General features: G+C 33.0%; 1 protein-coding gene across 1 annotated transcript; it reads left to right on the top strand.

Annotated features, from left to right (window-relative positions):
• Positions 1–3,869: 3,869 nt before the first annotated feature.
• Positions 3,870–6,124, top strand: LOC125494011 (uncharacterized). The gene is made up of 4 exons (XM_048637507.1): positions 3,870–4,029; positions 4,097–4,147; positions 4,241–5,135; positions 5,239–6,124. The coding sequence occupies exons 1-4, from the start codon at positions 3,870–3,872 to the stop codon at positions 6,122–6,124; spliced, it is 1,992 nt and encodes a 663-aa protein (XP_048493464.1).
• Positions 6,125–18,083: the final 11,959 nt, after the last annotated feature.

Raw genomic sequence — 18,083 nt, 5'->3', positions numbered from 1 at the left:
AAGGGCAAAGTTGTGTTAGAGGTTGTAAGGTCTGGTGTAATTATTCATAATGTGGATGAAGCTGGGAGTAGCTCATTCACTCTTACCCCAGGTTAATGATTGTGTGCACTTGGAATGTAAGGGGGTTGAATAGCCCTCTTAAGTTAGGAGAAATAAAAAAGTTCATGAGGCACCATCATGTGTCTATCATGGCTTTCCTTGAAACTCGAGTTAAAAGTCACAATAAAGACAGAATTGTGAAGAAGTTTGGCAATAGTTGGAGATGGGATCATGACTATGAAGCTTCAAGCAGAGGGAGAATATGGATTGCTTGGAACCCTTCTAATGTTTCTGTCCAAATACTTCTTAAAACTGTTCAACTGATGCGTTGTAGGATTGAGGATAAGCAAGCTGGGGATCAGTGGTTTCTTACAGTTGTGTATGGCTTGCATACAATGGAGGATAGGAAAAGTCTTTGGGTGGATATTGGCAACCTTGGTGGTAGTATTCAGGAGCCATGGTGTATTATGGGGGAATTTAATGCTATTCTCTTTACTGGTGACAGAGATAATGGTGCCCCAATTACTAATTATGAAACTCAGGATCTTAATCAACTTCTTGATTCTTCTGATCTCTCTGAAATGAAATCATGTGGGCATTTTTTCTCTTGGTCCAATAAAGGAAATGGAGATACCATAATTAGTAGTAGAATTGATAGGGGTTTAGTTTTTCCTACTGGATAAATAAATACCCTCATGTGGTGGTGGAGTATATGAACCCTGGCCTGTCTGACCACTCTCCTTTGCTTTTTCAATGTACTCACAAGGCCTAGAGTAAAGGTAAACCTTTCAAATCATGTAGAGTTCCTGTAACAGCCCCCGTCCTAGCTTATGTTAAATATTGATTAAAAACTAAACTTTCTAGCAATAGTGGAAGCAAGAGCATAATCAAATATTACGGAGGCTGTCACCTGCTGGAGTCAACCCATTAATATGGCTGGATTGACTCTACGAGCTACACTTAAATCAAACATTCATCACACATGAAAATTTATTTAGTTATTACAAACCCAAAATAAGATTTTTAATCGTAAGTTTAAACAGTATTCATAAACAGAAGTAAATCTCAAAAGGTGATCATGTTCAAGCTTGCATCTGCTAGGATAGTAGGGACACGACTTCATATTCGCTCTTTCCTCAGTTTACCTTAGTTTGCTAGTTCCTGCACAAAAACTGCCCCCACCAGGACAGGTTCATAGAACAAAAAGAAGAAAGAAAAATCAGCTTACGCTGGTACACATATCAACCCAAAGATAATCATGGTGGCTGAGCATATAATGTATTCACAATTCAATCCTCTTTGCAAAATCCATGGTTTAATTAAAACACCATCTCAACATGAAAATTCTACCATTTAATGGTTTAAAGATAATCACAAACTTCTCAACACACACACAGAGTCAAAACGGTTTTCTAGTTATGCGTAAGAAGAAGAGTTCGCATATTGAGGTGCACTTAAGTGCAAACCTCCACACAATTCGGAGTTAAACTCCTACTTTTTACTCGCTTGCAAGCTTTAATAGGACATGTTCTCACACATATACACACATTCCTCTTCTATACGCAAAAAAAGAATTCAAAACCATTGATCACAATTTCGAAATAAAGCACCAATGTTCGTGATTGAAAGAAAACTGTTTATTACTTCAATAAGGTTGGTTGAAGATGGTTGTGACAGTAGTTAAGTGATAGTTTGGAGGTGCAACAACGCTTATAAAAAATCAAGTTTGGCTCACACAGTCCCTCTAGTAAAGAACTTGGGTTATCTTAAGTAAAAAGAATGTTTTTAGATTCCGAAAACAAGGATGTACTTAGCTTGAATCCAAATTTAAACATTTACTTAACAATCTAAATTCTTCAAACTTAAACCTACTGGAACTTTCATCATTTATAAGGAAAATTATTCATTCAAATTCTCAAATAAACCTAACATATGTTCGTTTCTAAAATACGGTTTTTAAAGTGAAATTTCCCTACTTTGATGTGTTATTGAATGAGAAAAGATTTAAAACAAGTTCTCATACTAAAATACAGTAGCTTAGTGATAAAAACATTTGAAATAATCCTTTAAAGCTTCTACTTATCATTTACTAAACATAATCTCATAAGAACATGGAAAATTAAGGTGGTTTAGTCACCTTTTTACTGTAAAAATCAACTATCAAATAAGATGTACTTTCCAATTATGAATACCTACACATGCATCCTCTTAATCATCACTTAACCTACTGTTCCATCAACCAACTTCATTCCAAAACAATCCAAATTCCAATCACACACAAAAGTTCATGAAAAACCACAAAAATCACATAACTAATTATAATATAGTGAAAGAACATGCTTTTCCACTTGATTTTTAAATATTCAATGATTAATCCTTATCAAATACTAACATGCAGTAGATATTAATCATCTAAAATCAAGAAAATCCTCCTTAAAATCGTTCTCAACAATTTTACTAAATTTTTGTATAAACTATGTTCCCAAATGGAGTGTTTTATGTGTACCTTCACTTCTAACAGCAATAATCCGACTTCTCCTTCTCCTCAAGACTTGATTCTTGATTTTTTTTTATCCTAAGACATAAAAGAACATTCACACCAAATTTCATAAGAAAATACCTCAAGGAAGTACCTTAATTCAACCTAAACATTCACTATACTTACTGTTTCCTTGATTGAAGAAGATGGTTCTTTTTCTTGAACTTCTTGGCCACGAAATGGTGTTCTTTTTGCTTCCCAATATGCTCCTATATGTAGTGAATGATAATCAGGCTTTGCATGCATAGGTTCAGAAGCAAAAATCCAAGAAATGAAGCTGAGAACCAACTCTGGTTCTTACCGCCAGAGCTGGCGTGATGGAAGAGGGAGAGAGAGAGGTTTTGGGCAGAGATGTTTTGTTGGTATTTGGTGATGAAACTTATGTAGAATGTGAGGGTATATGTGGGGAAGGTATGGATGTATTAATTTAGACTTGTTAGACCCATTTGGTTGATTAATGTGGTTCCATTCCACCTTGGTGTATTTCTGAATTTTTCCAGCTCTTCTCATTTGTCTTAACATGACTCCAACTCTTATAATATACCATATGTTAGTATTCTAAGACCCCAAAATTGTTCTTATTATAATCCTCATCATAAAATTTACTTGATATATCTAACCTCATACTCTAGATGAAATTCTAAAATCCATTCTATTAAGCGTAACCGTTAATTGCTTAATAGTTGAACATAATCTCTATCTTCCAATAGCCCTCAATTTTCACAACTCGACTTCTTAAAATAATATATCGACCCTAAGTGTTTACATATAATTTAATAATATTATTATCTTTACATAATTCCTTCTAAATACTAATTACACGGAAGCACAAATTATTTTTACACACAACTTATCATACGTATTACTTACGTACGATCACATTTAAATTCCCGAGTTAAGCTACTTAATCATGCATTAATTATTTATTATTTACTGGCTGTTACAGTTCCTTCAGGTGGTTAGGGACCAATGGCATTTATTGGGAAGAGAAGAAGGCAGGATGAAGTTGGTATGGAATAAGCTTAAACAAGTCAAAGTTAGGCTTAAAGTGTTGCATAAAGATGAGTTTTCTAATTTGAGTACTAGAATTAATAATGCAAGGGAGGAATTGCAGAGAACTCAATCACAGTTACAGAGCTCTCCTTCATGCACTGATCTTATTCAGTTGGAAAAGGAGTGCATTTTGAAATTGCAGAAGTTTTTGGCTGTAGAAGAGGCAGCTTTAAGGCAAAAGTCAAGAATTTAGTGGTTGAAGCAGGGTGATTCTAATTCTCATTTCTTCTTTAATGCCATGAAAGAGAGATTTATGCAAAACAACATTGAAGTCCTCTTTAATGCTGCTGGGGATAAGCTTACAACTACTTCTGATATTGAAGCTGAAGTGCTCAACTTTTACTCCACTCTACTAGGTACTGCAGCTTTGTGGGCAATAGATGATGACAAAGCCCCAAGTATTGATGAGAACTGGCCCTAAAGTGCAAGCTAGGGATGTTGCTTTGCTCATTCTCCCTATTACAGTTCAGGAAATAGAAGCAGCTTTGTGGGCAATAGATGATGACAAAGCCCCAGGTATTGATGGCTTCAATAGTCACTTCTTTAAAAAAGCTTGGTCTATTATAAAACATGATATTTATGCTGATGTGTTTCAATTCTTTGATTCAGGGGTCCTGTTGCCTGAAATTAACTGTACTCTTGTTACACTCATTCCTAAGATCCCTAACCTTTCACTTGTTAAGGATTTTAGGCTTATAGCCTATTGTACAAAGTTATACAAGATTATTGCTAAAATCTTGACCAACAGAATGCAGAATATGATTGGTATTGTGGTTGACTTAGCCCAAGCTTGGTTTATGCCTGGAAGGAATATTTCAGATAATATTCTTCTTGCTATCGAGCTTATCAAAAGCTATAACACTAAGCATATATCTCCTAGATGCATGTTGAAGGTTGACTTGAAAAAAGCTTATGATTCTATTGAGTGGTCCTTTTTGGAAGCTGTTCTGAATGATATTGGATTCCCTTCTCCATTTGTGAAATGGATTATGGCTTGTGTCACTTCAGTTTCTTTCTCTATTCTCATCAATAATGGTAGCTCTTGTAAGCCTTTCACTGCCAGGAAAGGGTTGAGACAAGGAGACCCTATGTCTCTCTTTCTATTTGCATTAGGGATGGAGTATTTATCAAGATGTCTGGGGAACCTGAAGGCTGATCCTAGATTTAATTTTCACCCTAGATGCAAAAAGTTAAACATCACCCACGTGATGTTTGCTGATGATCTTTTGATGTTCTCTAAAGCAAACCAGACCTCTTTGCAACTTGTCTTTGATGCTTTTTCCAAATTCTCTCAAGCTTCTGGGTTAGAAGCAAATTTGGATAAATGTCATCTCTATATTGGAGGGGTGGAGGAGACTCAAAGAGCTATCTTACAGTCTGTTGTGCATATGCCCCTGGGTTGTTTTCCCTTTAAATACCTAGGTGTTCCACTCACCACCAGGAAGCTCTTTTATAATGAGTGTAAGCCATTGATTGAGAAGACCATGGCTAGAGTTAGGGCTTGGTCTGTCAAAAAACTCTCTAGTGCTGCTAGAGTCCAACTCATTAATGTTATACTTCATGGATTTCAACTGTATTGGTGCTAAATATTTATGCTGCCTAAGAAGGTGTTTAAGGAGATTCAAAGCATCTGTAGTCTGTAGAGTCTTTCTATGGACTGGTCAAGACTCTTACTCCGGGAAAGCTCCCATAGCCAGGGACTCTCTATGTTTACCTATCAGTTGTGGAGCGTTAAACATTAAAAATCTTGCTCTTTGGAACAAAGCTGCAGTTGCCAAGCACTTATGGGCAGTTTGTCAAAAACAAGACAGGTTATGGATTAAGTGGTTGCATGAATACTACATTAAACAGCAGCACATTCTCTCCATGGTAATCCCTAATAGACTGTCATGGTCCATGAAGAAGGTACTAGAGAGTAGAGAGATATTTCAAGACCTGCAAGCTACTCATATGCTTCAGCTTAATGATTTCTCAATTAAGAAACTGTATTTGCTAATGCAGGGTGAGCATGATCAAGTAAATTGGAAGAGAATTGTTTGCAATAATAAAGCTAGTCCTAAAGCTCTATTTGTCACTTGGCTTATTCTTCATGGTAGATTGGCTACCAAAGATAGGTTATTTTCTTGGGGGATTACAGATAATGATTTCTGCCCACTATGCACTGCAGCTAGTGAGAGTATCTCTCACTTGTTCTTTGATTGTCCCTTCTCTAGGGATATTTGGAATGCCTGCCAGCAGCACTTGAAAGTGGTGGTGACTCTAAGGAACTTGTCAGATGAAATCCATGTTGTTGCTTTGAAGAGTAAGAGGAGAGGAGCTAAAGCTCAGTTATACTGCATGATGTTTGCTGAAGCTATGTATCAGATATGGCTACAAAGAAATGCAAAAGTCTATGGGGGCCTTATGCTAGATACTGTAACTAATTTTAGGCAGATTTGCTTTAGGGTTGCTAGTAGATGTAATGATTGTACTAGGCAACTCCTCCTTTGGTAGTTTTTGTTTGCTATTCCTAAGCTAGGTAGTAGTGCCTGCAGGGCTTGGATTTTGGTTTGTTGCTCCCAGGCCCTTCCTAGAAGGTAAGGGGGGCTCCTTCCTTTATTCCTGTCCCTTGGTGATGTTATGATGTATGTCTATTTCATTTTTGTTGGTTATCAATAACAACTTTGAATTGCCAAAAAAAAAAAAAATTATTTTTAACATTGAAAAAGTGCACCTATTGATGCGAGTTTGGCCCAAAACTGCAACAATAGGTGCACTTTTTTAATATTAAAAAAATACATATTGCTGCGATTTTGGGTAGGAACCGCAATAATAGGTTACCCTATTGTACCTATTGTTGCGCCCTTAATTGTTGCGCGGTCAAAACTGTTGCAATAGGCCACTTAATGACCACAACAATAAGCATTTATTCTACTAGTGATGCTAAACTACCCTTTTTATTTTCTTACAAACCATGCCCAAACTCATTGTTGTAGTACAAAAAGACAGAAAAAGTATTTGTCGTTATACTTTAATTTTTAGATTTGTTATTGTGATATATAAATTTATATTTTTAATATTCAGTTGAATATCGTAGCTAAGTTTATTATCAAACAGTATCACAATAATTGATATGACTAACAATAGCTAACATATTTTTAACATGGAAAATACCCGAATGATACTTTAAGAAAGTAGAGGGTAAAAACTAATAGATGCGGGACAGAAAGAATAGAGAAAAAAATATGAGTGTTAGTCACAACTTCAACTTTTAATTATTAGCACAAAACACTAACACATATAGAATAAAAAATGGGAAAGCAAAAAAGAAGATCATAATGATAATATCATGAATAAATTAAATTAAATATAAAACTAACCTCTATTAATAATCGAAAAAACTATTTAAGAGAAAAATATATGTTCATCAATTATGACCATATCAAGACTTATTGAACTTCCCCTTTTTATGATTTGCGACCTCAAATAGTCTAGAAACTCGAACCTTGATTTCCCAATTAGTTTTAGTAAAATTAAGTTCATTGAGAAAAGAATAAGATCTGACATATAGATATTTGAAAACGAAAAACATAAATAATTATATATACAAAAAATATTCAAGGAATAAATAATTAGTCAATTGCATAATACCTCAACAATGTCGTCGACAAACTTTCATTTGATTCTTCATGTAATGTAATCATGGTATTATATTATAGGTTCAAAACTATATGTTTGTATTTTTTATCTTTATATAACTCAATTATGATTTTGAAAGGCATAATTGTTATTCTTACACATAATACACTATTTTTATAGTTAATTTTATATATTTAAAACAAATAATAAATAATACATTATTGTTCATATAAATAAATATATTTTTATAAGTTGTAAAATTACATTGTATATGCAACTTATTTCGAAACATATTTCAAACACTCTCGATGGTAAAAAAAATTATAATATTGCGAATTATGTAGCAAAAGCTATATATATTCAAGTTACATATTTAAATAATTTAGTTTGTTTATTCAAAATTAGAGTGTAATATTATTAAAAGCAATTTATATGTATTTATATAAATGTTCAACACTATTTATAATAAAAAAAATTAAGAAAAATGACGTGTCATGCTTAGGTGGAGCTCTTTATAATATTCTAAAGTTTTTTTTTTTGTGTAAAATCATATTCTAATTTATCATCATATCGCTATAGATTTTAATTTTAGTTGTAACAACAAAATTTCCTTAATAATTTTTGTTGGAATACTAATTGTTTTGGTTCAGTTGAGTAAGGCTGATGTTTGGATCCTCTAGAGTTCTAAAAGAACTCTACAATGTAAAATTTGAGCAACATCAACCATCAATAGCTCATATACTATCTTTCGAAGACCCACTCTATTTTTTCTAATCAAAATTCACCCCCTTATTCCCCCCTTTCACCAATACAAGCTCTTAATTTTAAAATGTATGGTTTATATACAACTCTACCTTGTAGAATTTTTTTAAAACTCTAGAGGATTCGAACTCGTACGACTGAGGTTTTGAAAGATAATATGTTTAATCCTGCAAGTTGAACCTATTATAAAATGCTATAGTCACATTCAGTACACTATAGTTATAACTATTATCATATTTATATAAATGAAAGACTAAATAATGCCTTACCATTCATCTAGTTAAATAATGTTTTTATGAGTGGTAAAACTATATATATTGTAAACTGGTCTTATTTTGAAGTATATTTCAAGCACTACCAAATGGTGAAATTATAATGTTTTGAATCAGATACCAAAAACTATATTCAATTTATATAATATAACAATTTAGGTTGTTTATTTAAAACGAAACTTTAATTTCTCGTTATCAAAAACTCCTTTTATGTATTAAAACATATGTAGGACTCAATTTTTTAAAATATATAAAATAAAAATTAATGACATGACAATCCTACGTGGCGCTCTCTATTTCATAAGATGTAGAACTATATTATAAATATATCTTATTTCGGAGCATATTTCGAGCACTATCCAATGGAACAAAAATTATAATATTCCAAATTACGTAGCAAAAGTCATACATAATTTACATAATATAATTATTCAGGTTTTTCATGCAAAATCAAACTCTGATTTTAGCTTATCTAGAACTTCTTATGTGAATTTAAATTTATGTCGAACTTTATTTTCAAAAATATATAAAATAAAAGACATGACAATCCTACCTGGCGCTCTCTATTTCATAAGTTGTAGAACTATATTGTAACTGGATCTTATTTCAAAGAATATATTTCGAGTACTATCCAATGGAACAAAAATTATAATATTTCGGATTACGTAGCAAAAGTTACACATAATTTACATGATATAATAATTTAGGTTGTTCTGCAAAATCAAACTCTAATTTTAACTTATCTAGAACTCCTTATGTGTATTTAAATTTATGTAGAACTCTATTTTTGTAAAAGATTAAAATAAAATTAATGGTAATCCTATGTGTCGTGCTTTATGGCCTCGAAATCTTGAGCAGCTCCCTATGCCCCCGAAAAGTTCCTCCTTTATTTATATATATTGATTGATTAGTAACGTTGAAAAAAGTACCCCGCACCTCTTTTTTCTCTCTAAAATCCTAGCCTCCCTTACCCTCTATTTATCAGTTAGGGCTGCCATGGATGTTTTCATCCATGGTAAGCCCCTTTTCCCCTTTTATTTTCAGTTTTTAGTTCTTTTTCTTATTTTGTTGAATAAATTAGTATCTCTTTATGAGATCTTTTTAGTGTATATTGTAGAGATCTTATTCTCCCTTATAGGAGTTGTGAGTATGTTTGTTTTTAGGTATGAGAAATTTGTTGTAATTGGTTGAAGTTCGAGACTCAACATGAAGGTATTGGAATCTCGGATGCGGTAAACATGGCCCGATCAAGAATTCTCTTCCCAAACTATGTTAGAATGATAGACTTCCTCATCAATAGCTGCTTGATTCGACAAATACAAAGGGGCAACATTGTATTGCTCGATCTGGTTCATTGTAGTTTCTTCAAATACGAATTTGATTTGACCTTGTTTGATAGTATCTTATTTTTCTTTAATATATATTATAAATGTCGTTTGGCTTTCAATTAATGAAATTTCTCTTTTAAAACAATATATAAAATTAAAAATATAATTACATTACCTTGATGTAGCATGATTTCCCTGTTGTATGCAAGATTCGAAGATATGAGAGTCCTAATTGTTGCTCCTCTAATCAGTTTACAAGCACCAGTTGAACACCAACGTCTACTAGAACGAAAAATAAAAGATCCCTTGCTTTTTGTGGTATAGGTGCCGATTTTATGGGAATAGTTTAGGATTTCACTTGCTCTGTCTTGTATAAAAGAAACAACTTAATGAAGTGATTCCTAAACCATAATACTATATAACATATACTTCCTCCGTTTCTTTTTACTTGCAACGGTTTGACTTTTACACTATTCACCAACTCTACTTAGTTTATGTTTAGTGATTTATAGTTAAGGAAAAACATATTCATGGGGGATCTTGTTAGATTCGTCTGATTGTATATTTTCCGAATATATACTTTTTATAATTTTTATTTATCGATAATTAAACTAATTGATGGTTAAAATTATGCATTGGCAAGTGTGAAAGTCAAACTGTTACAAGTAAAAAGAAACAGAGGAAGTATAATAGAAGAATCATAGGCAAGTTAGGAGAGCTAGTTCTCCTCCTATTCCCTTATAGTCGGCCAACCCTAATGCTAAATAGATTTGGATTGCTTTTTCCAACATGTGCTACAATGTATGACCGATCATAGGATTTATGTATTTTAGTTATAGGCCCAATCAATATTGTCCTATTGATCATATTTATTCTCTGCCAAGAAAATATGATTATTGAAAATAATTAACTTAATTATCTTCATAATTTGATTCCTATTTATATGTACTAATTGTCATGATATCTAAGGGCATATTCCTTCATTCTACCACTTGTTCAAAGACAAGAGCACAATGTTAAATTCTTTAAGTCACTTAATCCCAAATTTGATAACACCATGTTATTCTCAAATTTTTATTCCTTGATCACTGAGTTCGAACTTTAAAAATAAGGAGTAACTCTTTAATCATATTCTGCATGGTCATGCAAATTTCCAGTTCTCGCCCACTAAGAGGCACATGCATCATTCCCTAGTTAATAGGAGGACTTACCCATTCTTGAATGACTATAACATCCATTCAATTCTTAGTCTACCTGATCACTGCCTTTATAACACTAGTGGAAAAAAGCCTATCCGATACGGTCAAAATTTGGCTTATTGATTCGGTTTTGGGTTGCATCGGATAGGCTCGCGGCAGATCCAATATGTTTACTAACATGGTCCAAAACCGCATCAGTAAATTATTTACTGATGCGGCTCTAAGGTAAAACTGGATCGGTTAATCACATTAACTGATCCGGTTTTAACCTAAAAAACCATAGCAGATTATCAAATTTTATATAAAAAAAAAAAGGTGCAAACTTGCAGCTGTCAGGTCTGCACATTTAACATCTCCCCTCTCACTGTGTATTTGGAACACTCAAAGTCTAAAAATATACCAAACATATATATACGACAATAATACATTATACAGAAACAACAGTTATACAAAATACATATATATGAAACTTAACATAAATACATAGAAACAAGGTTTTAATATAAATAAGAAAATTACACAAATATACAAAAATAAGAATTTAACATAAATACAGAAAATTACAAACCTAAAATTGAGACTAACACAACATATGCGAAAATTGGAAACCTAAAACTTGAGACTAACGGAGACAAAAATTGAGACTATACAAGAGTATACAAACCACCAACAACAAAACCCTCAGCACCCAATTGCATCCCAAACCCTTTTGTAAAAAAACACCAACTTATTTGGATCATTCGGCCTATCAGTTATAAACATAGGCATCTTCATAATTGTATTATTCATAGTCCCAGAAACACCAAAAAAGTAAACAAAAACGCACCAAACAACCATATCTTGTAATCATGCAACAATGTCTGACCAGCAACATACAACATTTATGTTGCAAACTTAAAAAAAAAACAAAAATGGAACATATATGAAAGTAAGCATCCAATCACTAAGTATATGAAAATTGCAATATATACAAAAAAACGAAAATTAGAAAACAAAGGAACTAAAAACCACTATCCATATAAAACGAAAATTAAGAGTTTGAAAAAAAATCAAAAGAAAATGGAAGCCTAAAAAACTAAATCAAATTGGAAGCCCAAAAAAACGAAATAAAAACCTACATCCAAAACATGATCTAAAAACTAAATCCCAAAATAAACGAAAAATCCACCTAAAACCAGATCCAAAAACAACCCATAAAAACTCAAACGAACCAATTTCTTGTGTACATATCTTGGATTCTTCGTTTCTCTCTTCATTTTGTTCTCTATTTTCGATCTTCAATTTTTGCTCTTCATTTTGTTCTTCATGTTTTATCTTCTTTTTTGCTTTTCATTTTCATTCTTCGTTCTTCGTTCTACTTTTTGTGAGTGAGGAGTAGAGATGAGATAGAGAGGTGAGTGAGAATTTGGTCTTAGGGATCTGCAGGGTGTGAGGGAGGAGTAGAGAGGAGGAAGTTAGGGTTTGATATTTCGAGGAAGAAAGAGTGGCTAGGACAAAGAGATGAGAGAGGGAGTTGGTGGCTAAGATGAAGAGACGAGAGAGGGAAGAGAATGCAGGTCTTAGGGTTTCGTGGGTGCATGTGAGGCTGGGACAAAGAGAGGAGAGAGGGAAGAGGGTGGGAGATATTAGGGTCGATAAAGAAAACGGGCCATAGTAAACTTGGCCACATGATTTTTTTTTTAAATAACAAAAATCTAATCCAGTCTTGTGAATTGGATCAGATTAAAAAAAAAAATCCCGCATCAATTTCTGAAATCTGATGCGGTCCACATAAGACCGCATCAGATTGGCTTCCCAGCTTTCCTTCCCATTTTTGATGTTTATTTTCGGATGCGGTTTTACAAAAAACCGAATATGTTACTAAGTGACATATAAGGTTTTTTCCACTATTGTAACCTCCTTTTACGGCGTGTCATTTAACAATGTCAAGGTTAAACTAATTATATTGTGGTTCTTAACACATAGTCATGTCTTGGGAATCCACGATTTATAGTTATTTGATTCTACTTTGATATTCTAATTAGGTCAAGTATCAATATATCAAATATACATCCATATAATCAATTAGACATCTCTTTGTCTCCATAGCCCATGGAAATGTGGTATCATTTAATTATGTACGTGTCTTTAAATAAATGACTTACGTCCAATTTAGTCATTTAGACTAGTGACTTTAAATAAATTGTGATTTCAATTCAATTCACTTTATAAGGTTCCGTTATCGAAACGTTTTCGATAATCCTATTTGGAAACACAAATTATATGGACATTGTGTTTAATACTAAACGAAAGAATTAAATAAGAAACGAATTTTATTGATTAACATTCAAAACATAATAAATGTCTTTACAATTGTTAACATGAAGTAAGTAACCCTATTCTTTGTCATTTGCTTAAGCCCCATAGACCTGGTATGACACTCATGCTTAGGTTGTGCAAGTGGTTTAATTAGTCGGAGGATCTGCTACGTTGTCTTCAGTATGAACCTTGCTTACTTCACATCCTCTATTCCAACGATATCTCGAATAAGATGAAATTTTCTGACCACATGTTTTGACCTTTGATGTGATTTGAGTTCCTTATACTGACCAATGGAACAATTATTGTCATAATATAGCTCAATGCTATTTTCAATGTTGGGAACTACAACAAGTTCACTATTGAACTTTTTGATACAAAAAACTTCTTTTGCTGCATCTAATACTACACTATAGGCATCCTCTGTTGTAGAATATGTGATGGTACTTTGCTTAGAGCTCTTATAGCTCACGACTCCTCCATTGAGACAAAATATGAAACTAGATTGGGATCGGGAATCATAGTTGTCGCCCTAGAAGCTTGCATTGGTGTATCCATTAAGAACAAACTAATCATATCCACCAAAACAAACAAAAAACATCCTTAGTCATTCGCAAGTACTTAAGGATGTTTTTCGTTCCCACCCAGTGCGCATCTCCTGGACTTGATTGGTGTCTTCTGCATATACTCAAAGTTTATGCAACATAAGGTGAGTGCATATCATGGCATACATAATGGATCCTATTGCAGAAGCATAGGGAACTCACTCATACGCTTGACCTCATTAAACTCCAAGGACAATGAGTCTTGCCAAGTGTTATGTTATGTTGCATGGGAATGAAACCTCTTTTAGAAATTTCCTGTTTGAACCTTGCAAGAACCGTAGCAATATATATATATTTCTTGACTAAGCCCAATTAGCCTTTTTTATCTATCACTATAAATCTTTATTCCCAAGATATATTTTGCCTCTCCTAGGTCTTTCATAGAAAACCGATTTTAAGCCAATCCTTGAGTAACTCAAGCATGGGTTTATCATTTCCAATGACAAGTACGTCATCCATTAGATTCGTCTTCATTTCTGAGAAAGCTAAATTTCTTGACTGCCTCATCAAATACGAGGTTACAACTCCTTCATGCTTACATTAGTCCATAAGTGGACTTCTTAAGCTTACATATCCTTCTTGGATTTTTCTGGACCTTCAAAACCTTGAGCTTGTGTCATGTACACATCCTCTTTAAAGAACCCATTCAATAAAGTGGCTTTGGCATCCATCTGCCATATTTCATAGTCATGAAAGGCAACAATCGCAAGAATTATCCTAATGGAGTTTACCATGGCTACTGGTGAAAAGGTTTCATCATAGTCAATACCATGAATTTGTTTGAAAGCGTTCACCACCCACCATTGAAAACACTTATGTTTCCATTCTTGGCCGTCGTCAACTTGAAAATCCATTTGCATCCAATGGGCTTGCAGAATTAGGTAAATCAACCAAGTCTCATACTTGATTTTCGACATGGAATCTATTTTAAATTTCTTGGCCTCAATCCATTCTTCAGAATTTTGACTCTCCAAGGCATCCTAGTAGTTAGTAGGTTCTTTTGATTCTAAAGTCATTATTTCAGATCTATCACTCAAAAGGAAATCAATAAATCTCTTTGACGGAATAATGGTCCTACTAGACCTACGTTGGGGAACAACAGAAGAAGTTTGCACCTCATTAGGTTACGGGACTTTGCATGGAGTATCTCCAAGTGGAACGGTATGAGGTACATGAATTGAATGCAACGCTACCTAAGCATTTTCATGTCGGGTCGCCTCTGACAAGGTGTTAAGCTCATCCATTTGTTTCTCATTTCAAATTTCTTCGAGATATACATTACTCCCAATTGTTTTTTCTAGAAATAAACTCCTTTTCATGAAAGACACTTTGTTTCTTAGTCTCTTTTGGGTAACCCACAAAGAGACATTTATCGACTTTCGGTGAAAGCTTATCAGAGAGTAAATGTTTCACATAAGCTTCACAAACCCATATCCTTCGAAAAGACAATGTTAGAACGTTTCCAGTCCACATTTCATATTGCGTCTTTTCCATCGCTTTGGATGGTGCTCTATTAAGTGCAAACGTCGATATTTCATGCGCAAATCCCCATAATGAAGTTGGAAGATCAACAAGACTCATCATGGATCGAATCATATACTGTAGAGTTTGATTCCTTTTTCGGATACCCCATCATTATATGGTTATTGCTCCTCCAATGCCTCTGTAGATGGCAACAAGTTGAGATCAAAGACCTCTGGTGGTGGCTCATTAAGGTTAAAATTGAGGAGTTGGTTTTAATCCCTCTCTTCTTGGTATGCTTGTTGCTCATTGAGATCAAATTTGAGAATTGACTCTAGATGGTTTACTAGTTCAATATATGTATTAGTTGATGCAGATGTGTGGATAGTCTTAGTAGAAGTATCTAAGGGAATCATAGCTAAGCTGGGTGTGATACTACCCCTAAATCCCCTCCCTCTTCTCTCTTGATTAACTAAGTTTTTTTATGTGTTTGTTTAACTCAGCTTGTACTCATTCATGGCTAAGGAAGAAGATTTTAAAGGCTAAGGATGAAGATATTGAAGGTTGTAATAGATGCGGAACGTGTAATCAATGGTTTGGGTATTTACAGAAGTAGGATTACTTTTTTTTTTCAAGTTAATATTGTGGGACAAAATTTGTGAACTTGTTGTAATGTGAAACTTGCTATAATAGGAATTCCTCTAATGTAATTTTAGATTTTGACAAACTTCAAATTTAAAAAATCACCAACTTTTCCTCAAATAAAACCGTCAATCTTCAATATAATGGCTTACTTCCCCTCTTTTAATCACTTTTATCAAAATATATTAGACAAACTTGCCTTTTGCTTAAACTAAAGTGGTGCATTCCCTCCTTAGCAATTCAGCAATTTTGTGAAAAAAGTCACCTGAGTGATTGAGTATGCTGCCAATAAATTCATGACCTTTATTTTAGAGGCCGGCATGCAAGAAGGAAGCTTGAGTTTAATGCAAATGACTAAAATCTTGGCTATTTTATATGATTATCAATCAAATAAAAATTTATCTATGTATCAATCCTTAAGCATCCTACTACTGATGGGTGACAGCCAACTTTGGTATGGTGGACGATATCATTATTGTCGAACCTAACGCGGAACGCCTACACTGCATTTGCAAGTAAAAGAGTGATTGAACAAACATCTCTAAAGGTTCACAAGCAGCCGAATTTTTATTTCATAAAGGTTTATTCGATCCCATCTTTATCACATAATCTTTTAAAAGGCGTTCTAAGGGTGCGTTCTATTCAACTTATTGGCCCTGAACTTATTGGACCTTATCTGAACTGAACTCATTGAACCTGAACTGAACTTATTGGAACTTATTAAACCTGATTGGACCTGATTCAACTTATTGGACCTGATTGAACCTGATTGGAACTTATTGGACCTTATTGGAACTTATTGACCTTATTGAAACTTATTAGACCTTATTGGCCCTGATTGAAACTTATTAGACCTTATTGGATCTGATTGAAACTTATTATACCTTATTGGACCTGATTGAAACTTATTTGACCTTATTAGACAAAAACATTGACCATGAATAACATAAATATTACCACTAACGTAAATACTACCCCTCAAATTTTTTTATGGAGTATATAATTCGTCCTTTAAAAAATAATGATTATTAATTATCTCTTATGATAATTAATTTAACAAAAAAAATTACTATTTATATATTTGCCTATATATAACTTTCACCACTAATATATCTAATAGTCTTGTTTTGATTAAAACACTAGTAGAAAATCAAAAATTAATTAACATTTATTGCTAACAAGTTTAAGTTGGCACATATAAAAAATTCTCACTTCACTTTCATTAATGTGAAGGTAAGTAGATAGCATTAACTCCTTCCTTCATTTCTTCTCCGTTATTCTCCTTTCATTTATGTGAATGTACTAGAAGATAAAAAGAAAACAAAAAGAAAGAGAAAAAAAAATTGTCAAAATCACCGTAGCTTTGCATGACATTGCTTCATTCATTTCTTCTCCTTTCTTCCTTCTGTTTTTTTTTTTTTTTTTTTTTTTTTGCTTTTCGTTCCCCAATACTCCATTAGAGACACAAACACGAATATGGAGATAACTTGGGAGAATATTGCAGATGAAATATGGTTGGATGTTGGTGAAGAAAACGTATTGATTGAAGAGGATGATGTAGAAGATGAAGAAAGATACTCCGATGAAGAAAGATACTCCAGTGATGATAATGAAGCAATCAATTGATAACATTTATATCTTTCATTGTTATTAGTAACGAAAACATGTTATCTCTAGTTATTTAAAGACGAATTGCAAAATATTGTAATTATAATTATTATTATTATTATTGTTAACCTTAATTATTTGACCATGATTATAATATTATTTAATAGCAATATGAATAATCAAATAATAGACAATAATACAAGTATAATACTATACATTGTGTTACTTTAATAAAAAAATTCTAATAATAACATAATCAGCTAGTAGTAATATGAATAATAAAATAATAGACATAATACAAATAAATAATAAAATAATAGACATAATACAAATAAATAATAAAATAATAGACACTTATACAAGTATAATACTATATAATCATTGTGGTACTTTAATTAAAATTCTAATAATAACATAATCAGCTAATAGTGATATGAAATCTTGAATAACAAAATAATGGACAATAATACAAATGTTTATCAAACATTGACTATTTGGACCTTATTAAACCTGATTGGAACTTATTGGACCTTATTAGACCTGATTGGAACTTATTGTACCTGATTGGAACTTATTGCACCTGATTGGAACTTATTGGACCTTATTAGACCTTATTGGAACTTATTGCCCTTATTAAACCGTATTGGACGTGAAACTTA

Source organism: Beta vulgaris, chromosome 6, assembly GCF_026745355.1.
Source record: "Beta vulgaris subsp. vulgaris cultivar EL10 chromosome 6, EL10.2, whole genome shotgun sequence".
NCBI classification, from domain to species: Eukaryota; Viridiplantae; Streptophyta; class Magnoliopsida; order Caryophyllales; family Amaranthaceae; genus Beta; species Beta vulgaris.
The sequence above is the reverse complement of the archived record's forward strand: the minus strand, read 5'-3'. Positions and strand labels throughout refer to the sequence as shown.